Here is a 23803-nt window from a genome sequence, read left to right on the forward strand (position 1 = left end):
TCATCAAAGCTGTCAGGCATTAAACTTATGTCTAGCGCAAATCATAGACCATTAGCCAGCAGAAACAACCTCTGTTTACATTTCCTCAAGCAAGACTCACCATGAGTCTTTTGTCCGACTGTAGAAAGAAAGCAGGATGAACATTTTCAGTTGAAAACACCACTTCCGCACAAACAATCATCAACATTAACACTGTCTTAGCTTCTGTGAGGAACTTTTGATCTATTTTAATCTCCTCTACATCTCCTGAATAAAAAATGGATGTCATGTTATTGGCAAGGCACAGATTCAGTGAGGCAACAATTACACGTGCAGTAAAAACCCACACCACACACAACTTTCTGACGTCTGCCTGTTACTTTGAAATTGACGCACTTAGACAGATGATAAATTTGATTGATCATCAGAAGAAATGTGGAAAATTCACTTGCAAAGGGACATTATCAGTGTATTCAGTATAAGATCTAACAGAAGTATTACAACCATTTAAGTGACAGAAAGCAAAGTACAGCTGAAAACATGTGTCCGTCAATTATTATTTACCAACTTTTACTCTAATCTTTTTTTTTTCTCACACCATGTGCCGTCAAATTTCAGTAGAACTCATTCAGCAGAGGTTGTTCCCACAAGTCTGCAGGTGGAAACATTTTGGTCACGTTATTGGCACGATTTGAACAAACTGAGTCATCAGGTAAATTGCGCTTCCAAAACTATGAGCTGGTTAATACTTGTGGCAACTCTTTAATACCTAACTAAGGCGCTTTGAGGCACAGTTTTTTGTTTTGTTTCTTTTTATCCAGGCCAGATGTGCAGAAGTTAGCATCTTTCGGGGAGAAAAAAATCTCTTTTTTTCCGGTTGATATGTATTTCTACAGGTCACAAAGTCTTGGTAAGGGAGAGAAAGAGGGTGCTTCAAAATGCCAAAACAAGCTGCAAGAACCTAAAGCATTCAAATCCAGAAACAGAAAATGCAAAGAAAAAAATTTGTGAATGCTAGATGCATGGTTACTAGAGGTCATCGCTAGCTAGAGCTTCATGTAAATGCAGTTACTTTTGTACAGTTAGCTCACATTACAAAAATCAATTTCTTAATTAAACTTGAAAATATTGTCTTTCCTTCCTCAGCCTCCCCCACTGTTGTTATAACCTGCCTCGAGTGCCTCTATAAACCTGGAGCACTTTTGTTTTGTCTCATTCTTCACCATTTTATTCACAGGTCTTTTTTGTGTTGGTGCATTGGACGATTTTTGTAGCTTGTGCCTTTACTGCAATGTTTCTGTCTGTTTAATTTTTCCTTCTTTAAATTTTACCAGTATTTTAGAAGATGTAGGTCAGTCCCTTTTTTCAGGTCAATCAAATTTAAAAAATAAAGGTCATATTACCTCAAAGTTTGGGCATTTTATGAAGCATCAACACAAACAGGACTACGCCCTTTAGCCAACTGCCAAGACACATTTTTTTTCTGGGGCAAGCAGGAGTACACGTGTGAAGCTGCACCTAAATATCGAAGCCAGGAATACCAGTGAAAATAATTATGTTGTAAAAATTAAGTGTCAGGTTGATATCATTTGTAGGTCACGTTGCCGGCAAGATGGAGCACGATAATCACATCCTCCAGCCGCCCTCAAATTAGCAGAGACAGAGACCAACGTCCTTCTTGCAAAAGGAATACACTAATGGGACAACCCATTAACAGACCATAAACTTTAAGAAAGTTCATTTAGCTGATTGGTAGAAAATTATTCTACCTTTGTCAACATGCTATGTTTCCTGAATAATTCTGCCGCCACTGATCCTGTCGCTATCCTGGCTCAGTCGGCTCAGAGGTCTTGTGGAAACAAAATAAATGTGGAAAACAGCAAACATTAAGCACTTCTTGATTATCTACTTCAATAAAGCTTAAAAAAAAATTTTGAATGTATTTTTAAATGATGAAATAGAACTGTAAATAGTTTGTTTTATTGTGGAATGCATTTTACCAAGATTGGAGGCATGGGAGTCAAAGTTAAGTTAATGACTATATCATCTGATGCTGAAACCTGCCATGAAGAGAAAAAAGCTTAATTGCACAAATGATATGTATGAGGTGGGGCTTTTTCATCTGGCAGTGGAAGGTGTGTGTGGGTGGGCAGCATTTTTTAAGAATGAATATTGAGTTTGTGTGTCCACAGCGGCGGTTGCCTCATGTGTGCTCTGTTGCTGCATCACTGGGTCACAGTTCAAACTTCATGATCAAAGCTACAGACTTAAAGAAAATAATATAACACTTGCATTTTGTTTCTGCTAAAGCATTGGAGAGAGTTTCTGAAGAATTTTTAATCTGATAATCTTTTTTTTCCTGCTGTCTTACTTTATACATTGTGAAATCAGAAATACTGAAAAACTGTTAATAGCACCAGACACTGTTACTACCACTATTTCACAGTTGTTTTAAGCCCATTTCAACCAACACCCTGCCAAAAAACAAAGTATCATTTTTGACCAATGATCGACCATTTACTATTGTATTACTTAACTTGTGGAGTCTTATTTCCTACAGCTTATATTCGTACAATCACATCAATGCTCTCTTTTTCAGACCTTAAGATCTCAATACACATTTTTTCTTCACCTGCTCAGACCACTTTCATCGCTTTTTTTATACCTGCTCTAATCACTGTTTACATGGCTGGCTTCCTGTTAAAATATAATTTATTTCCAGATTCACAGACACATCCTCTTCCTACCACCTTTAACATTTCTGAACTCTTTATTCTATATTTTACTCAGACCATCCGCTAGGCTATATGGTTTGATCCTGCTTTTGTTTGTGTGAAAATTCTGTGCATAGGTGATTTGATGTTCGTCTTTTTTTGAAAAATGCTACATGAAAATGTATAGATGGATTATTTGTTTATCAAGCAACTTGGGTGCAGAAGCACTGCGGAGTATGGTTTGTCAACTGACGAGGAGGAGTTAGCCACCGAAAAAACGCATTCTCAACTAAATATCATCACTTGGACGGAGGTTTGTGAAATAGCAGTGAGTGGATAGAATAGATCAGCAAGTGGACATATATGAGGTGGACAGACGTTTACAGCGTGTATCCAGAGTGCAATCTAAACACACAACTGTCATTCGATGCTCATGACTGCATTAGCTATCCGTGGACACTTACCAGACTGTGACAGAACAGGACGTAAACTTGTGTCAATAAATCAGAAACCCGCCCAGACCAAAAAAAAAGCACACATACTGCTGAGTTTGAGACCCAGTTCATGATAAAAGAACCAGAAAACTACGTCTAGAGTTAATTATTTACCCGCAGACGTCGCTGGTGTTTCAGTGTAAGGTGAGACCCTATTAACTGGTGACTCTCGGCCGTTAACCACTGATTCTGTGGGCTGAGCGTCACCAGTTAGCATGGTCGATAATAACTCCGAGACACCGTTTGCTCTGTGACGGTTAAAAACTGGACAGACGTTTCCACTGTTGAATAGTATCGTTTCTAAAAAATTGACCACAGAACAACCGTACTTTTGTTTCATTTTTATTTTTTTCTGATATCAGGTTTAATTTACTGTTTAAAAAAACGCTAACTCGTCTAATTAAATAGGGTGACACAAACATCCGGGCACTTGGAGCGTTGAATTGGCGCGTTTGCCTAAACGTTGCTACTGCTGTCAAGATGCGTACGCATTTCTATGATAACGTAGACTAAAAAACCCTCACTACCTATTTAATTTTAGCCCTGTAGAAGCAGAAAGCAGCTGAAATTTAAAAAAAAAAAAAAAAAAACTTCAATTAAAAAAAAAAAAAAAAAACTTTTTAACAAATCTATTGAGTCAGTATCTAACGCTCCAAATTTCTGAATCTAAAACCTGAGCATCAATCCAGTGGTGAATACAACCGTAGGAATCAGGTGACATAACTGCAGCTTTCCTCAGTTTGCATATCTGATCAGCAAAAAGATGATTAAAACAACTCGCCTGACTGAGAGAGGATTTCATTAATCCCTCATTTGGATTTATATAATAAAGGCACACCTGCGGCGTTAAAACAAACACAACTTTTCCGATTTCACAACAACTTTAGCGAGCACATCCAGTATTTCCTGTGCAGGCGCAGGATTCTTTGGGTTAGGAGGGAATCCCTTTTTATTTTAGGAATGACGCACATGAGGAAAGCTGAACTTAAACAACAGCCTCATGTTTCACCCAGGTTGTTATACAACATGGTTGTTTCTAGAAAGACACCCAGTGACACTGCACATAAACATCAACAAATTAATAATAATAAAACAGCTGCCATCATTTAGAATAGTCATGTTTTGACTTTTTAATTCATTTTGAATCACAAAGAAGGAGCCTGAAGAAGTGCTAATGCTCTACACCCGGTCAGTGGACGGTGATGCTGCTGATAAAGATACCTTTGTGTCTGAGTAACAGCAAGTTCACAAGAGGTAACAGCATTTCAGCATGTTTTTGGATTTCTTCTTTCCTGTCCTGTTGTATTTGGCAACATACTCCTGGAAATCAAAGTCAAATATACAATCACTCAAAACCATACTCAACACAGACAGTGATACTTAGAATTTCACAGCTACATAAAGTCATCCTGAATAAGCAATGACTCAAACTTTAACCCAAAACATCAAAGTTAAAAGTGAATTCTATTAATAAGGCAACATTTAATATTGGAATAATTATTAAAAAATAGTAATAATGCATTCTTGTGTTGCAGAGAGCTGGTCCGATCTGAAAAGGAGTAAAGCTTCACTTTGGAGCAGCAGCAGTCCGTGGCTTGTTATAAATAAGAAAGTCTGTGATGTCGTGCCACACGTTGCTGTCATGGTAGAGGTAGTTCATTGAGGACTGCAGAGACGGCTGGAGAGTGTGTGGGTAGTATTCAAACAGCCACAACACAATGCCCCACACAAGAGTGGCAAAGAGTGGGAACGGGTCGTGTTTAGGCTGAGGGATGAATCCTTTCTCTACAGCCAGGCGGGAGAGCGCGAAAAGGATCCTGGACAGCAGGTACATGTTGATCTAGAGAAAAGAAAGGAGTCTCAGTGAACACAACCCTAGCAAAGACAGTTTGAGATTCATAACGAGCCCATCATACCTGACTATTGATGTTGTTGTTATCTCCAAACACCAACCATCCTCCAATACATGCAGCCAGGAAGGAGTGAGACTGCAGTGTCTTCCCCTGAAGCTTCTCCTGCACAGCTTGAAGCCCTTTGTACGTGAAGACAAAGTACGCCAGGTTGCGAGAGTGGGTGTATGTGGCCTTCAAGATAGCTCTGAGCTTGTCCTTCAAACTACGAAATTAAACAAAACCATTTTAAGACAACAAGAGGATGGGGAATAGTCTAACAGTAAGTCAACATTATGTGAGAAGCACAGACTGTATTAAACATGGATGTAGTCTCAGTGATGTTACTCATCAGTTACTAAAGAGCAGTCACAAAGTCAAACAATGACAATGACTGTTAAATATGCTGACTCAGCCTAACTTTTGGTCAGGCCTTTAGCCGCCATACAGCTACAGTGAGCCCAACCTGTCTGTCTCAACTGCCACACCCTTAATTACTCTTAGGTATGCAAAACTTGTAGCACTACTGTTTGCAGAAGGACGAGAAAGTTCTTTTTGTGCAGTGTACTACTGTAAAATGGGAACTGAAACATCAGTATTCCTGACTTCTTGAGACAGCCTCAAGGAACTGCAGTTGTTTAGCCCTTATGTATTTGCCTTATTTCTTAAGACCAGATAATTATGGGTAATAAACTTTTTTTTTTTCAAGATAATGGGGGCTACTACTAACTTGTTATCCCAGGAAAATCAGTGCTCCTATCTTGAGACCACAAGATAAAACGTTAAAGGTAAAATGTGTGGAAATGTAAATATTTAGCAATATCTAGACTGAAACGCTTCCATGCCATCCTCCTGTAGGTGAAATGACAGTGGCCTCCGAGGTATGATCCGCCATTGCTTAAGTTCATATTTTGAAGAGCACTACATTGATCACTCCTCTTTTTCATCTTTAAACAAGCTTAGATAGGCTGTGTTTAGGCCAAATATGTAACAATGACCTAAAGTGTAATAAAAAATGTAATTAAACCCCAAAATGTAACAATTGGTTGATAATGTCCGCAAAACTAACTGACATTTTACCCAAAATGTAACAATTTGTTACAACTTTGGGTTTACTATGATTTTTTTTTAAATACATTTCAGTTTATTGTTACATTTTGGGTCATTGTTACATGTCAGGCTCCAACAGACCGGCCTCTCCCTAAACATAAAATTGCGCATGTAAATAGTTTTGTCAGTTTGTGACATAGATACAGTCGGTGTTGCGTCACTGGAGACGTGGCCCTTTACTCCTGTCTGCCCTAATGCAAACACATAGGTTTGAAACTCTGACACATTAATTAGTGGGATGCACCAATCCAACTTTTCTGGACTTGATACCGATACCTAGTCTTTGGGTATCGACCGATACTGACCCAATACAAGTGTTAAATAATAACCTGCATGCTCTACTGTGGGATAAGACTGGACATGGTTTGAGTAAAAGACAAAAATGAGTATATATGAAATTACTGAAGTTAATATTCATTTAAACTATGTGTTTAAATGTTTAACAGCAGTTTGGTTAAAAAAATTGTTTAGAATTCACAGAAATGACTACTTGATTGTAAAATTTTACACCCTGTAGACTTAATCATAGTTTAGCCTTAGTGGCAAGTTTGGACCGATCCTGTCCCACCCATACCCAATCCAGCTTTGAGGGGCTGGATCGGCGCCGTTGTGATACCCTTCAATGATATACTGCTGATGATTAAAAAAGAATGACAAAACTGCACAATATAAGATCAGATTGTTGTCTATAAATTAGAATATACTGGACAAATAATCCAACTAACAAAACCCACACATAACATTTACTACCTGGTTAAATCACCAAGTAAGAGAAAATATTACATTCAATTTTGACATCTTTTGATTTTACTCATGGAAAAAATATTATACACTGTTTGGATCTGCTGAATATAGAACAAGCGACCACTCATCTTCCTGTTGGACAGCTGCAAACACAGTTGTTTTACTCAGATGTGTGCTTTTATTCTTGCAAATGAAACTTTGCACTAGTTTTGGTTTTTTTTTTTCTCATTTTTTTGTTTTTTAGTTGAGATTATTTACGCAGAAGGACACATTACCACGCTTCGGCATTGTAGCTAGCAGTTGTTTACCCCCACAGCACTTGAAGGGTGTGATGTTTTATGAGCTTCCAATCGTAGCCTCGTTTACATGATAACATTTAACCCCAAACTGCAACAAGAGGAAAAAAATTCTGTGTTTACATGGAAGCACTAAGGGGCTGAAAAGACTGTAGTAAGCATATCAGGCCTGTAGTTAGCGCTATAACTGTCTTGTCCAGAAACCACTTTAGGTAGATCACCACTGAAGTACAGTTGTGTTGATCATCTTACATATTGGAAAATGCAAATTGCAGAAGTGGCACAACAGATGCACATTTTGTTGAAAGACAGTCAGCAGATTCAGCAGATTGAGCAGCACAAACACAACATGGTAGTCGGTGATGATCGTAATAACGGTACTGTTGTATTCCCATGAACAAAGCAGAGCATGACATCAGGGTTTCACTCTGGTGGCCGTTCCCAAGAGTCTGCATTTTAGGTCAGCTAAAAAGATGTTTCTATGAAAACAAGAGCCCGAAACGCAACAATACTTATACATTTCATCCTAAAACTGTTGCAAACTTCCCCTGTGTCTATTAGAGATGGTGAGGTTAGAAGGCAGCTTCTGTGGTCCTGCTCCTATGTAGGAATAATAAATAAAGTCCCATTCTTCATTAACAAAAACAAAAAGGTTTAAATATGGAGTTGATTTTACACTAATTTTAACATGCTTACATTGTTTTCCACTTATACCAAGTCTGTTCTTCCACAGTCTCTAAAACTGCACACTGCACCTTTAAGCTCTGGATATAATAAGTGACAGAGCCTGTTCTTATCACTATATTGATTAATGTTTGCTTTAGGCTTCTGTTTAGTAGCATGATAAAGCATCATAAAACTTTATTAGAGCTCTGGTTCTTACCTGCCACTCCTGAACAGAAATGTCATCACCAGGGCATGAGGTGCTCTAATTTTGACTCCATATCTAAGAAATGCACAAACAGTGATGTCAAAACACAACTGGCAGTACAACATGGATAAAAATAAACTTTATCTGCAGTTTTAGATAAGTTTGCACATTTAAATAAGCCTGAAGCTGACAATAAAATTAACTCACAGCTGATAAGGAAAAGTCATATTAGCATACATTGTAGCATAAGCCGCTAACTTCTTTCTTTAAAAGATTTTTTTTACTCACACTGCGCCGTTTCTGAACCCCTTCAGTACTGCTAGAGCCGCCTTGTATTTCTCCTGCTGTAGTAAGTTATTTACTGTATACAGAAGAGTTTTTAGTAGATCGGGACCTGCCATGACTTTCAATAGAGCAGACAGGACACTAAATCATGTTGCACACACATTCCCAAGTTAGAGTGTCACAGTGAAATGGCGCCGTAGCGCAACATTGTTGCTTTTGTTCCCATGTGAATGAAATGCCAAGTACAAGAAGTTCAGGAAAGAACCAAGCGTGTCTGTTAATTTTTCAATTCACATATAAACGTTTTTTAACTACAAGGATATAAAATATGTCTAAAATTAGTATTTGGACGTGTACGTGTACGAGACTAAAGCGAGCAACTCATTTGTTAGTGATGTCTCACTTGTTATGTGGTGGCTACATGCCAGGCTTTGATTAGTAACTTGGTTTATTCATGAATCACACGACGAACAGCTGTTGTTACATTACATTGCGACAAGGGAGTGTGTGAGAAAGTACTGAAAAGAGTGAAGTCATGTTGATCCACACGTGTCAAAGAGATGCAGACATTTATGAGTGAATAAATGAAGAAAGGCAATGGTTCCAACTCGGGGATAAATTTATGACAACTGGCGTTATGAATGATTTTTTTTTTTTGCTTGTGGTCAAGTTAATTTCAAACACACACAGGTACACACAAAGAAAAAAAAACTTTCACAACCACACAAGCGTCTTTGTTGTGGAAGTTCATTGCTGCGAGAAAAAAAGGAAATTAAAAAAAAGTTAAAACAACTAACCAACCAAATTAAATCTATCTATCTATCTATCTATCTATCTATCTATCTATCTATCTATCTATCTATCTATCTATCTATCTATCTATCTATCTATCTATCTCATGATTATGAATTACATTTTTAAATTTCACTAATTTTATGTGCCACATTTCTGTGCATTTATTAGTATATGAGGCCTATTATCTGCCAAAATAACTCTAATGATGATTCTGCTGTTCTGCCATACACCACATATATTATAATTTAACTTTGTTACCTTTTTGCTCGTCTCTGCCATCTTTCTCTTCAACATCTCTTTGCCCCACTCTCACCTCATCCAGAAACACCATGTGTCCAGTGTCCACGATGGGTCTAGTTCAGTCAGTTTTTTTATGTGGTTAAAAAGTAGTTTGACCTTGCTACTGTTGTCAGAAGTTTGCTAAAAGAGTATTGACTCAAGACTAAGGGGCTATATCTGCACATTTCTTTGTAAAGAGTCTTGCAGTTACATTTGTTAAAATTGCTGTAAATAAAAATAGTGTAACTGACTCTATTCAGAACTATTTGAGCCACTGCTTTTTTGAATGAGACACACAAACAGAAGTTGTGAACTTTATGTAGGATAGAGTAAAAAGTGTAAAAAGTGCAGAAGTAATGAACTTACAATCCACAGGTTTTCTGCAGGAGCCCAGTGTTTAAATCATTTTATTGTTGTTGTTTTTTCCTCAATCAACCCAGTCCATTGTTACATGAAACCCATCATCCAAATAAATAGTTCTCAACCACTGACTTTGACTTATGAAAAAAGTTAGAGCCTGAAAAAACAGTGATTACACTATCAACATGATTTACAATTCAATCAATACAACAAAACACTATTTTGCATATTTTTACACATTGAACTCCTCCATGATCTGGAGCACAGCAGTGACTTTACAGTGAAGTGGTTAGTTGAACCTGTTAGGAGTGTAAAGGTGCTATATGATACGCTAATGTCAGCTTGAATATAAAAAGTCACACTGTAATCACAAAACCTTTTTTTTTTCCTTCTGATCTCACAATAATCTCTTCACTGGTCCGTGTGGACTGACTTGCTGCCAGTGAGGAAAAATGTGAGGGATTATGAAACATACACAGTTAAGTAGAAAGTGAGCTGTCACAAGTATTGAGTGAGCGTTAACACACTGAGTGGGGTTGGTGGGGGGAAGCGTGCGGCATAGCGACAGCTTCATTTCTTTTTAAAATTTACTATTGGAACAGATATTCCATCATTTTTTCATTGCAGTTTTTAAGTATTTTAAGTATCTGAGACACACATTGACATCATATCATTCACACCACGCTGCCTAAACACGGATAAAACAGCTTAAAACTTGGACTGTAATTAGTCATGAAAGTATCTCAATTAAGACGGTGAATCTGTTTCGATTATCTATCTGTTCATAATTCTAAAGTTTTATAATTAAAAGGTTTTCAGAACTGATCACACTGAACGACTCCAAATGGTTTGCAAAAAAAAAATCTCCTTTGGTACGTAGGTTCCCATATGTTTTTTCTTGAAGTTATAATCTACCTGTTACTAAAATAAAACTGATGTCAGTGGAGCTATCTGAAAAAAAAAGTGAATGCACACAAATGCGCACAAGTACTGTACATGTTTGGATACCTATCACCCTATAAAACTAGGGTAATTTTCTACAACATTATATCAAATTCTAGGTATTGTTTATAGCCCCAAATTAAAAGAGTCAACTGCTTTGATGAACTAAATGTATGAGGATATAAAACACATTTTCTACTCTGTAAGTATATTTACAGTAACTTCTTTAGTAACTTCACACATCCTCAACAGTTAGGATCGTATCTCTGGGATAATACTACCTCCTGGACATCTATCGCAGAAATAGCTACCACTCAGTGGGAATGAGCAAAATTTTTCATACTCTATGACATTTCATATCCTAATGTTCCCACTTCATTAGTAACAAATCATAAATCTAGCCATGATTGATGATATTCACAGCAAGGACTCTTTCGGGAAGGCAGTTCTCGTGTTTACGCCTGCAAATGTTCTGTACTTCATACTGAGTTTAAATCATTAGTAAATGCTGAAATTTATTAAATTACATTACAAAATGATCAAAGTAATCACTGTTCGGCTCTATCATCAGCAAAGAAGTTTTCTACAAAACTATTGCACATTAAAAATACAACCTCTCTTAAGAACAATCACATCCGTCCAACTGCTCACTCAGTTATGTGCAAAGTTTAACATTTCAACTCATTATAAAACTAAGAAATCGACTTCATAACAGAACCATAATCATTGTTAATATACTTATCAAAGGTGTTAAAGAAACCATAGAGGTGCTACAAGAGTCAGTTCAGTCAGCTGTCCAAAAGAAACACCTAACCATTCATCCGTTTTTTAACAGAGGAAAAATAAAGTTGAGTCTGAACCCAACATCATGTTTGTGCCCACGTTCTTGCTTCACTCACAGATCTGTTTTTCTTATGAAGTTATTCACTGTAGTGCAAAGATCCAACAAGGAGGCTCTTAAGAAGTAACTACTGCACAAATTCACTGATTTACGTGTAGAAACTGCACTTACGCAACCTACAGCCAGTGCAGACATGACAGGGTGAGGAAGGCGTCCCCTTTGGCCTCCAGAGACTGATAGAGGGCTTAAGCAGGGCTGAATGAGGAGGGTGGGACTGAGCACACAGGTGAGGCGGATTCACAGGTCTCTGTGGGATGAATGACACAGCTTAGGAGCAGATGTTATGTTTAGGAAAGTGTGCGTCCATCTAAGAGGTTAGAAGCAGCTCCTGGCTGCAGGGACGATCAGGTGAAAGGTGCCTTTGTCTGAAAATGGATATTTCCACCCCGTCCAAGTCTCCTGCTGTGTTACTCCTGACCAAAACCTTCTGTCTCCTCTATGGCGAACATGAGCTTCTCCTTCAGCTGCTCGTAGCTTTTGTAAGGAGGGAGGTCCAGACGATTAAAGCTACGCAGGGGAAAAAGAAGAAATAAGAAGATGCACACTTTAAGTGACATTTATATCATGGAGCTACTGGCAAAAACTCAACTGAAAGATAGTTATATTATTGCTAATAAGAGACATACTTTGCTTTGGTTCTTATAACGTTAACTTATTAATACAATTCCATTTTGAGTGTTCAACTGTCTGAAGTTAAAGATATGATAACATGATGTCTTTGGTATGTAGACTGTAGTTTGAAGCATTTACCTTGTAAAAATAAGTCTTCAGACTCAACATGTGGCTACTTGCAAAGTGTTGGCCTTGCTCAATGGAATTGCTACATTGTTTCCTGACTTTATGCAATGAACACTCAATCACAACTTCCAGCTAAGACCCTGCCCAGTTCACCTGAAGCATCATGTAGCTGGTTAAGTAACACGAATCATCAGGTTTGTGGTTTAAGTTGAGATCATTTAAAATTTTTAGCAGGAAATTATTTTAGTCCAAAAAATGATGTAATATGAAAGTGTATCACTGCAGCCTGGTGCGGGTTCAAATGCTGTTCTAATATTAGATGTCTTTCTGAGACAATCTGCTGAATAAACATATTTAATCCGTATTACTTCATAAACAATAGCAAAGCATTCCAACACTGTATTACATAACAGCAACAGCAAATATACACACTGACATCAAGAGAAGGCCGGTGTTTGGTTGAATAAGAAATGACTAAGAGGGTTTGGCCATGAAAGTTTAATCCTGCAAAACTTCAGAGTGGACTCTCAGTCATGTCCCTAAAGCCTGAAGACTTCTATGTGAACAGAAATAGAAACAACGTGTCTCACCATGTGTGGCTTCGTGGAAGCCAGTTCTCTTTGCCAACTTTCTCAATGCAGAACTTCTGGGGGCCGTTGCTTCCTGCAGAAATCAATAAAAAGCATAAAGAAGATTTAACAAAGAAGTCATGTGACGGGCTGATTGATGCATGAGAGTTGTTTGATTGTTGCTCATACCCATCAGGTCTGCGAAGCCGCCCACGGGGAGGCGGCATGTTCCTGTGACAAACTGCAGCAATCTCATCCGTTTCTCATTGTCCATCTCCTTCACAAACTGTCGATAGCGTATCAGATTTTAGCAACAACATAGAATAGTATTTTCAATGGTACAGAGATTTTTCACAATACAGCGTTCCTCAATTTGAAGCTTTTACTCTTGTTAAAAAAATTTTTTTACAAAAAAAGTGATGAGCTCAGGAGGCAAATTTAAGCATGAGAATTAACACATACCATTGTGCAGGATAAATCTACCATAACAAGTAGGGTAAAGAGAGAGGGTGTGTTTTTATCTGCAGACTGACCTGCCAGAACCAGAGAATCTGTTTGCTACTGCGGGCATAGTGCCTGTAGATTGTGTTTCTCTGCCAGTCCACCAAGTCTATCTCCTGCATCCCGCACAGCATCACCTGCAGGCAAGACAAGAGATAGCATTTTAATGTAATTTATTTTTTTTTAAGGTGGTAGAGAGCAGGTTTGGTTTTTCAAGTACCTCTAACTCCTTAGCATCAAAGTACTGTAGGTACTGCTGGGGCAACACTTCATTGAAACCCTCGAAGAATGCTTGGGTCTGCTCCTCTACGCCTCTGGAGAGTCTCCACTCTGCCACCAACCTGCATGCAGAGATGTGAATAGTTAGACAACGAAATAATGAACATACAGATGCAAAAGATTCATGTTGTCTTATAAAATAAAGTTGTTTTCTTTGGAGACTTATCCTAAAAACTGAGTTATTAATTCACAAAAAGACTATTACCATCAATTATATGAAGAAAAAAAATCTGGAATATGAATTATGTGTTGTGTTCTTGCAACTGGATAAAGCAGTGTGTGTAAGTGTGTGTAATTGTTGTGCATCAGCATCCAGTAGTACCTGATATATTCTTCTTTGTTCTCCTCTGTCACTTGGATGTTCCCTCCGTCTGGTTTCAGCTCATGGGTGGTGACTTCACCGAGAATCTCTTTGTCAACTGAGAAGAACATCTCCAGGCCGCACTCTTCGATGTTATTATCCCTGCAGGCCGAAGATTCAACATATTATTACCATGAGTACAGAAGAATATTGGATCATCAGGACATGTCTTTTGATTTTTTTTTTTAGCAACAACTTATGTAGCAGCCTTTGGAATAAAGCTGTTACAGAAGAAGAATCCGTTCTACTTATTGTGCAGAGTTATTTGCATACAAATAGCCAAATAGCTGACTGGCCTGTAGGTATGAACACATGGGGAACCTTGAAGAAGAAAGCAAGGATGTCCTGATCCTGATCCAAGAAGAGGTAACAAAATGGAGCAGCAATCTTGTGTGCATGCAATCGGATATCGGTCCGATATCAGCAAAAAAAAACAAATATCGGTATCGTATCAGAATGCATCTAAAATCTCTGATATAAGCACTCAGATATAAGCAGTCTATTCCAGACTCCGCTCCTGCTGTTTTTATTTGATTTATTTAGGTTATTATTCTGGGTCTTCTAATTAATTCTTTATTTTATTCAGTTACTAGTATTTTTTATGTTTACTGTTAAAATTTCTGTTACCCATTGGTTAATAATAAATGGGTCAGTTTTTCCTCATACCTACTGTTGCTGACTACTGTTCTTTGTTTGAATAATATCACTTAATCAAGCCTTTTCTAACATGACAGACATACTACAAAATAAGTAATAAAAGTATGCATGTTCAATGCTGACATCGTGTTGGATTAATATCGGTATCGGCCAATACTCAACGCTGCAGTATCGGTATCGTATCAGAAGTGAAAATGTAATATTGGGACATCCCTACTCTTCATGAGCACAACTTTAATGCTAAAACTTTGTTAAACTGCTGAAATTTAAGCCACAAAGTTGCTATTGCTAACTTAACAGACTGTTCCATGTTACTCAGATTGCTCCATTGTGCAGACACATTAATTTTCAGCAGCAGATTGCGCTCAGGGACGACTGGATGAGACAATCAGCTAAAATGCAAATCAGCTAAAAAATGCCCAGCTCAGCTCAAATCTAATAGCTGAGATTAAGATCAGAGCATCCCTAAGGGAAAGATTAACAATGTCAGAAATACACCAATTAGCAATCTTGACTTTTAAATCTGTGTTACAGGTCTCATCTTACCAACCAACCAAACATGAGTTGCCCACACCAAACATTTGAATCCCTGGACCTACTTTATCCAGATGAGCGAGTTGTAAAACTCTGGATCGATGGACTCCAGGTCTTTGAGAGCCAGAGGTTTGTTCAGGATACGTTTGTAGAATGGGAGGGAGAAACCTGTGTCGATGAATTTACCATGGAACAAGGCCTAAACAAAGAAAATAAAGGGGCGTGGTTAACAGCTGTTTAAAAAAAAAGTTAAGTAAATAAACTTCATAGATAAACTGTGACACAAAGTCTTACATTTTTCTGACGGAGACCTGATTTTCAGTGTTTAATTTTTAAACATCTACATATTAAAGAGTGTGATTTGCATATGATTGTCCTTTTGCATTTTGCAATACCTTACTGACTCATTCCATGGGCTTATGCAGTGCTTTCACCTTTCCTCCAAATTACTGATACCACATTTAGTAATCATGCTGACAAACAGGATAGATACCATAGCAATGAAGCGTCCAATAAACTTGAAGTACTTGAGGTGGTCAGGGTTGATGTAGGAGGCCGGGTTGATCTGCAGACAATAGTTGTCTTTCCCAGCGTACTCAAACAGACAGTACATCGGGTTCAGGACTTCATGGGACAGCAAGAAAAACCATTCTCTGGAAATTAAAAGACAGAAGATATATCAAAAAGGAAAATCACTTGAAGTGGTCACACCGGTTGAGATACAGGTTTTGTGTTTTATGAAGAATGGGTGTTGTCAAAAAAAGGTACAAATAAGAACAAAACACACCTCATACCTCCACCTTCAACAGGATGTAACTGTGCCAAATATAATGAGTTAAATTACCTGGCCACACCTCCATAATCCAAGCCTTCCTCTCCAGGGAATATTATCCACAGTCTGCGCCGCAGATCTTGTGGGTGGAAGCTCATGATCTTTAAAAATAAAAAGAATTAAAATGGTCACACGCCTCAAACAATTATATGACAATCATATAAACAGAGAGATCACTAGGGACAATATATTCAAACAATTACCTGTTGGAAAGAGTCCTCAAACAAGGTTTTCCTGGAGACAGTGATCTTAATGTGCTGAGGCATCGACAATTGCTAAAACATGACAAGAAGAAAATTTCAACCAATCTGAATGTTTTCACTGTAGTTCCATCTTTGAACATTAAGATCTAAACCCATAAGGTATGTCATCGAGGTTATCATGTGAGATAAGAAATAATTTCAACACATACCTGACACCAGAACCTGAAGTATTGCACTTTGGCTTTGAAGTCCCTGACATACGTTATCTGAGGCCCGTTCTCTCTGTGGAAAAGACAAAGACAGTACTAAAAGACCATTTTCATAAGCCTGTTTGTGCAGATATTTTTTTAACAGCTACAGTGACTTAAACTTCTGCACCTAAGCTGGACTGACTAACTTCAAATTTAGTTGTAGTTCTAAAGTGGTCTACTTAAAGAGAAAGACTATATAAGTTAAAAACAGAGACTTAAAATAAGAGCTTACAGTGATGATTTTCCAGTGCGAGGGTCGATGTAGGTTGTGGTTCGCCTGTTGTGGTCCACAAAATAAGGAATACCATCCACAGTGAACCTCATCTCCCAACCCTCTGGCAGGGGCTTATCATTCAGGAGCCTAAACAAAAGACCACAAAAATAGACGCCTTATTATTCATCAGGAAAGTTTAGAAACACACACACACAAAAAGCCTGTAAGTTAAATTGGGGAATTCATTAAAAGGCAATTAATAACAAAGAAACACTCACAGGACTCATAATAATCAATTCCACACTTCAGCATTCCTCAAATTATTGTACCGTGCTTAAATTTACATCTAGACAATATGAGTCAGAAAAAGAACTTCCTCTACACAAATACAGGTCATTTAATAGTGAGAGTCATCATTAGATAATCCTTTATAAACACAAAACTTCCGTATCAGTGCCAGTGAAGTTATGACTCCCTGGAGGTACAGTCTGACCTCTACTTCACAAACAATTATTTGCTTTTAGTTATTTTAAACTTCCTTATCTCTAAGTTTCCACATCCCTTCTATTGTTTGCTAGTACATCCTGACATTGTCTACTTGCAAGTGTCTCATGTCAGGTCAGGACGGTTGTGTAATGCTGCTTAGTCTGGAGCTCAAAGAAGTAAAACACAGAGTCTATTATTTTAAAGTCTACTGGATGTGCAAAATGTGTCCCTCCAGTCTCTGGTTTGGATATGATTCCTCTCAGAGATGTGTAGAGAAACTACAGTAGAGCAGAAAGCTTACGCAATGGCGCCTCCAACAGACAGCCATATGTAACTACAGCTAAGTCAGAGGGAATCACAAAGATTTGAAAGAAAGTGAAGACAAACACTCACCCTTGTGTCCTGGGGTCCTCCCACTGTGTTGTCCGAGTTGGATGATGAACAAAATATACTCTGCCATTGGTGTCTGTTCTCTTCTCTGATATTAAAAAACAAAATAAGCATTCATTATTTAAAATCAAGTGTCATTCTAAATGACTGCCACTAAAGCTTTAGTCCTGGATTATTGTTTTCAGCTGGGTTAAATAAACAGTGATATTTACCCCAGCCGTGTGGCAACGGTCCCAGAGGGTCAAACTCTTTATTTGCTGTGGCTGCCAGCTGGTCCTGTAGCTGAATCAGAGAAAGGGACAGGTTTTAATAGAGTAAAGCCTTTGTCACACATTGTTGAATCCCAAAGAGCTAAAAAAATAAAAAAGGGAAAGGGGCTAAGGGGAAAAAAAACATAAATAAATACATCAGCTAAGTGTAACCATAATGAAATCATTATTCTAATCTCAATAATTTCAAGTTCCTCTTGATTTTTAATATCTCCTTGATGAGTCTATGAACCTGAAGGAAAAGCTAATAATTTAAAGAATCTTAATTTCAGCATACAGATTTTTTTTTTATTTGATGAAGTGGAAAATTTTAAATTTTATGATTTATCTATTTATTTAATTAATTTTAAAAGCAGGTGGTGCTACTGCGGTTAAAAGTATGAAATAGAAACAATTAAAAAAGGGGGTTCTCATAGGCCAACTATGCCATAGCAGGAGTTATTGTATGAAAACCAGGACCCATGACAAATCTTACCCCATAAATAAACCTCTGGTTGAACTGCTGCATGGCTCCCTGCAGTTGGCTGCGTTGGTGCTGCCACTCCTCATAGTTACGCACTGACTCCTGAGTGGGGCGTTGCCATGTGGTAGTTCGGGTTATATGGTCGACATAGTACACTCTACCCATCGGATCCACCCTGCGCTCCCATCTACAGAAAAGAGAGTGAAGAGAGGCTTGTGCTGACTTTGCAATGTAGGAGAAATGACAGATATTTGTAATTTGCAAACCAGAACCCAAGCAATGAAAATTGTGTTTGTACCTAATGTCTTAGAAACACTGACAGCACAGTTACAGAGAGCAGCAGGCATGTTAGCGTTCAGTGTGTGAGATTAATCATTGTGTTACCCTGTAGGCAGAGGTTCAGGTCTGTCCCAGGTTGTCCGTTTCTCAATGTGGTCAACATAATAAATTCTCCCATTCTGATCCACCCTCTGCTCCCACCTGTACAAACAAAACATGTTCAGAGTAAATATTTTTTAAAAAAAGAAACAACTCGATGGTGAACAAGGCTCTCAACACCTATTATCATCATATCCAAGGCTGCAGTGAAGCCCTGTACAGCAAAGCATATACTGAGTATAGTACAACTGATCTTTTACCCTGGTGGCAAAGGTCCATTGGTCATTGGTGTGATTCTGGGAGCAGTGGCCACAGCTGTTGAGGTTGAGGTCCCTGGTTTGGGGCCACTTGCTGTTTGTGAGGAGCCCCCTGTAGTCGCTGCTCCTCCAGCACCTGAGTCATCTTGCTGATTTGAACACCCACTAGCTGACGCCTGAGAGGAGCCATCAGAAGCTGGACCTTCACTCAGCTCACTGGGGGACGAGCTGCTTGAAGAGGCTGAAGACAGGAGGAGACAGGAGAAGAAAGAAGAGCTGTGATTAGCAAACCTAAGTCACACATCCCCGGTGTTAAATGTAAGTGACAACTGAAAATGAACTGTGATAAATATCTCTGGGACACAAAGTGGTGTTAAAATGTGACGTCTTTATGTCACTCTTGTGCTTTTCTTACTTGGAGAAGCTGCGGGTCTTCGTGGAGTTGCAGGGGGAGGCCGGGCTGGTCTGGGAGGACGAGAGGCGCTTCCTGGAGATGGGGTTGGTGAACTCTTCCCATTAACAGCATGACCATTTGGTACAATAACCCACTCCTCTGAGTCACTGGAGGGGGACGTGTCTCTGCTTGACCTGAAAACATTTCTCTAAGTTAGTCTTTGGGTATGAGAGTCAACACAAACTTCTCAAAACTACATTTGGCTTATTAAAACTAAAGAATGACACAAGGTAAAGATTTATTGAAAAGGTCCTCCAAACCTGTTGCCAGTGTCTCCATTCTGTCTTGTATTTCCATTTGGAACAGAGGCTATAAAACAATAACAAAAAATATTGTGGGATGTCAATTTACGAGCCGATATTAAATCACTAGATAGCCAAAGATTTTTTTTTTACTTCATTCATCTGTTAATATTTGCTAAGCGTCAACAAAGAGCACGACTATCACCTCAAAAATAAACAGAAATTTAATTAATTAGAGTTGGATAAGTGACATTTTCAGTTTGTGGCAATAATTCATCTGTGCTTTCTGGTGCAAACCCTAGATTGATCAAATGAGTACTCCATGGAATCAAAATCACACCGAGATCAAGTGTCTGGGACAATTTTTGAGAATCTGTTGGAAATGTTGTTTGGAGCACAAAAGCTAAAGGCAGATTTACCATTTCAGAGTTAATATTCAAATTAATTCAGTTTTCAGAACAGTTTTAACCAAGAACCTAAACATTTTGACTTCTGCAGTTTAAATCAGTAAGTGTGCATTCCTATTCCCAATTGTCGAGTGCCTGTGTGTGGTTTCTCACCATGTTCTCTCTCTGCTGTTGCAAATGTTTCTTGGTCCACCTGCATCCCATCCAGACACACAGACAGGTCACCGACGACATCTCTTGGGTCTCTGTCAGAGCTAAGCTGCAGTGTTTTCACCACCTCAGACACTGTGAAGGGCACAGAATGGAGTGTTTAAAGATGCACACTGATTCCTCAGCTAAGGTACATACATTACGCCATATACACATTCAAAACACAAGTAAAAGTAAAATTTAAAATCAAAACGTATTTTCTTTGAACTTTCATCCAGTCCTTCACAATAATCTCAACTTTGTGGTCACTGTTGCGAGTCAGAGCTCTGGAGATGGCCGTGTCAGTCACTCTGTCACTTCAGTCACATGGGCTTAACAACCACCGTGGCCTTAAGAGCAACTTGCAAAGTTTGTAGAGCAGCAATATGGAACATGCACCGGTCTTTCATGTCACATGGTTCTTGGCTCTTGCTGACCGGCTCTGAGAGAAGCCATTGTATTATTCTGAAAACACACTCTGACCAGGCAGAGGGTCATAAGCTTAGGTAAGGCATGTGTCTCAGGATCAAAAGTACACGGCCTTCCAATGTTTGAGCTCATCAAAGCCCAATAAAACATTCTCATAACAAACACAGGAAAACACAGGCGCATTAAAGTCAGTTATTCCACTGTCTACCATTTGTTCAACATCTATGAAAAAACAATATTCAGCTGACAGACAGAGACAGAATGTGAACAGAGACAAAAAGATTACACAGGATCAAATTGTATTATTAACTCTTTAAAAAAAACTCTGAACAGTTTACAGTAACATGTGGAAATAAATCCCTACAGCCAGAGGATATTAACTTCAGGATATAAAAGTAAATAATGATGTAAGATGTTGGTGCAGAGTCATAGAGGTCATGGTTTAAGTTTAATCAGAAGATAGTGCAAGACAAATCCACAAATTGCCTGTGTAGTGTGCAAGGTCAGAGATTGCTTCTAAATGGAAGAGAAACTCAGAAATTTAGGTTGTACATTCTTTTTTGCCCTCAATTTCAGGAAAACATATTTTGAACTATTAAGGAGACAGATAGTAAAGCTTACATTTCAAGTTGTTAGCCTTCAGGGTCTCGTTGATCTCCAGTGTTGCCATTCCCAACAGGATGTCAGCTTTCAGTGTCTGATGACTCCAAACACGGAATATCAGCTTGCTGACCGGAGTCACGATTCTGCAGGAAAAAACAGCAGCACCAAATCAGATGTTACCATTGGTTACTTCAAATGTGCTGAAGGTCTTCTGTATAAAGCTGTGGCCTTCAGACTCCTCCTTTCACATCTGTGTTATTATAAAGTGTTCATTTCCAGTATTTGCAGCTTCTTTGAAAAATAAGGGGGGAAGATAGATTTATCTTTAAGTAATTCCTCTTTATCATTATTCATGACCCACTGTGGTGTGTGGCTGTGCCTAAATTCGCCTCTACCTGTTGACTCCTATTAATTGCTTTCTTTCATTTTGGTGACATCATTCAGGATGTTTTGAGTTACTCTCAGGAAGTGGGTGAGAAAAACAAAAGAAAAGATAGCTAGATGGTATTAGTGCTATTTTAGTCCTTCTCAGCTTGTCAGGATTCCAACAGAGCATGACAACCTGCCCTCTGTTAACAATTCTTTACAAAGTAACGATCGAGACACACAATGTTACTATCCATCACAAGCACATCCACCAATAAATAATATTTGTTCAACTGCTTTCTCTCCTTTGACAAACACAACAATCATACTCACACTGTGAGAGCCTGCTTCCATTTGGGACTGTGTGTATTGTTGCACTTTTCAGTCCTCTTTGACTGGCCATCCACAGCCACCTCAACGTACGGGCTTGGACCAAACCAGTTCTTTTTGTTTTCCTTCAGCTTGGCTGAGAGCACTAGATAGGGGATAAAACCACCATGAAATATTTTGGTTATGTTTTATAAACATATTTGATGAGAGTCTGTAGGTGCAGAGAAACTGTATGTGGTAGAGATGTCACAGCTTGATGACATTATTAACTCATGAGTGTAAACCACCACTTCCTCAAGCTACATAGAGAAAACGTTTTTCTGTATTTGCTATTTAGAAACCCACAACAAAATAAGAAAGTTTCCTAAACTTGAATTCAAACTATTTCATCAAACTTATGACATGATTTTGCTGATAAAGGATCTAAAAAATGTTAGAATATTTACTCACCAGTGACTTGTAATTGGGCCTTCATGGTTCATCCATAACACTGCAGCCTTACTTGGCTGCACCACAGGACCTGCAACCGGTGACATCAGATGTAAACATGGGACAGACTATTCAGGTAACCTACTTAAAGAGTGATTAGGCTATTATGTTGCCGCAGTCAGTGGAAAACAAAGCCTTTCATCACAGACATAGAAATGGATTAAGGAGGTCAGCTATGTATATGACAGGTCCGAGTATTTGCACAGAGTCAAGTATTATTAGTGGTGCTAGCTATGTTATTATTTTCTCGTATAAACTTCTGAGACGCCACAACAAATTCCAGCCAAGCATTTCAAGGAATTTAGCACTCCAATACAAACATAATTTATGTATGAACTTTGAACGCAGATAAACATGTTGTGAACTTTGCCAGCTCCCACTAACAATCTCATTAACTTATTGCCTCACATTTGTAAACAATATAATTCAGTGTACAGGTGATCACTGACAATTCTGTTCACTAATGCAATATTGTTAAAGTACAATGTTTGTGCTCAGGCTGCACTAAACTGCATGACACCAAGTGACTTGACTTAACCTTTGCTATTTCAAGGACCCGCCGTGGAGCTTTCATAATAGAAAATCCCATCTTTAACTTAGCTAAGTTGGGAATCACTAAACCTACTCTGCAAATCGTTGACAATATCCCCCCGATTGGGTAAGGATCAAATAAAAAATATTTTTAAAAAGGGAGCAAAGGGACACATATTCATTCACAGAGAGATGTAAGTCAGTAACAAATAGTCAGAGGCGACGTGTAGCATTTAGTTAGCTCAACAGCTTTATTAGTCACTTTAGCATGAGGTTAGCCAACAGGATTTGTTGACAACTTCAAACTCTAAACTCTCATTAATAAATGGCTTCAAATATGAAATAGCCAGTATGTGCTTTGTGTATCTGTTCATTGATAATAACTAACAGTAGCTGTTAAGTTCGTCTACCAGCAGTAACTTTGTTCGCGGACGAAACGTTACACCGAGGCTTTAAGCTAACCATGCATTAACAAACGTTGGTGATGCTAACACTACCAGGCTCGTCGAAAAGTTTTTATGGTTCAAGTCGGGGAATCGGCATGTCTGTCGTTCAGGTGACACTCAAATGTCCTTACCTGACAGGGGCAGACGATAAAAGGCAACACAGGCTTCAGTTTCACGTATTCCTAGGTTGTTGACAGGTAGCCGCCTGCCATCAGCGCAGACCCGTGTTCCGCTAGCCAGTACGATACTAGCCTTTCCGCTACGAGTTTTCACAAT

General features: G+C 38.5%; 2 protein-coding genes across 2 annotated transcripts; both read right to left on the reverse strand.

Annotated features, from left to right (window-relative positions):
* Positions 1-4076: 4076 nt before the first annotated feature.
* On the reverse strand, positions 4077-8585 carry pxmp4 (peroxisomal membrane protein 4). The gene is made up of 4 exons (XM_074673933.1): positions 8386-8585; positions 8110-8172; positions 5104-5302; positions 4077-5027 (listed from the first exon to the last, which is right to left on the reverse strand). Exons 1-4 carry the CDS (start codon positions 8496-8498, stop codon positions 4755-4757), a joined length of 648 nt encoding a protein of 215 aa, XP_074530034.1. The 5' UTR covers positions 8499-8585; the 3' UTR covers positions 4077-4754.
* Positions 8586-9842: 1257 nt separating this feature from the next.
* Positions 9843-23798, reverse strand: itcha (itchy E3 ubiquitin protein ligase a). The gene is made up of 24 exons (XM_074671093.1): positions 23659-23798; positions 22512-22581; positions 22065-22206; positions 21384-21508; positions 20298-20429; positions 19756-19804; positions 19457-19629; positions 19045-19282; positions 18791-18886; positions 18419-18593; positions 17887-17956; positions 17678-17762; positions 16817-16945; positions 16543-16615; positions 16334-16405; positions 16143-16231; positions 15792-15951; positions 15364-15497; positions 14069-14209; positions 13688-13808; positions 13500-13604; positions 13156-13252; positions 12988-13060; positions 9843-12166 (listed from the first exon to the last, which is right to left on the reverse strand). Exons 2-24 carry the CDS (start codon positions 22534-22536, stop codon positions 12067-12069), a joined length of 2604 nt encoding a protein of 867 aa, XP_074527194.1. The 5' UTR covers positions 22537-22581; positions 23659-23798; the 3' UTR covers positions 9843-12066.
* Positions 23799-23803: the final 5 nt, after the last annotated feature.

The sequence above is a fragment of the Halichoeres trimaculatus genome, unplaced genomic scaffold, assembly GCF_033239565.1.
Source record: "Halichoeres trimaculatus isolate MK-OKI-2021-1 unplaced genomic scaffold, fHalTri1.1 fHalTri1_scaffold_1, whole genome shotgun sequence".
Taxonomy (NCBI): domain Eukaryota; kingdom Metazoa; phylum Chordata; class Actinopteri; order Labriformes; family Labridae; genus Halichoeres; species Halichoeres trimaculatus.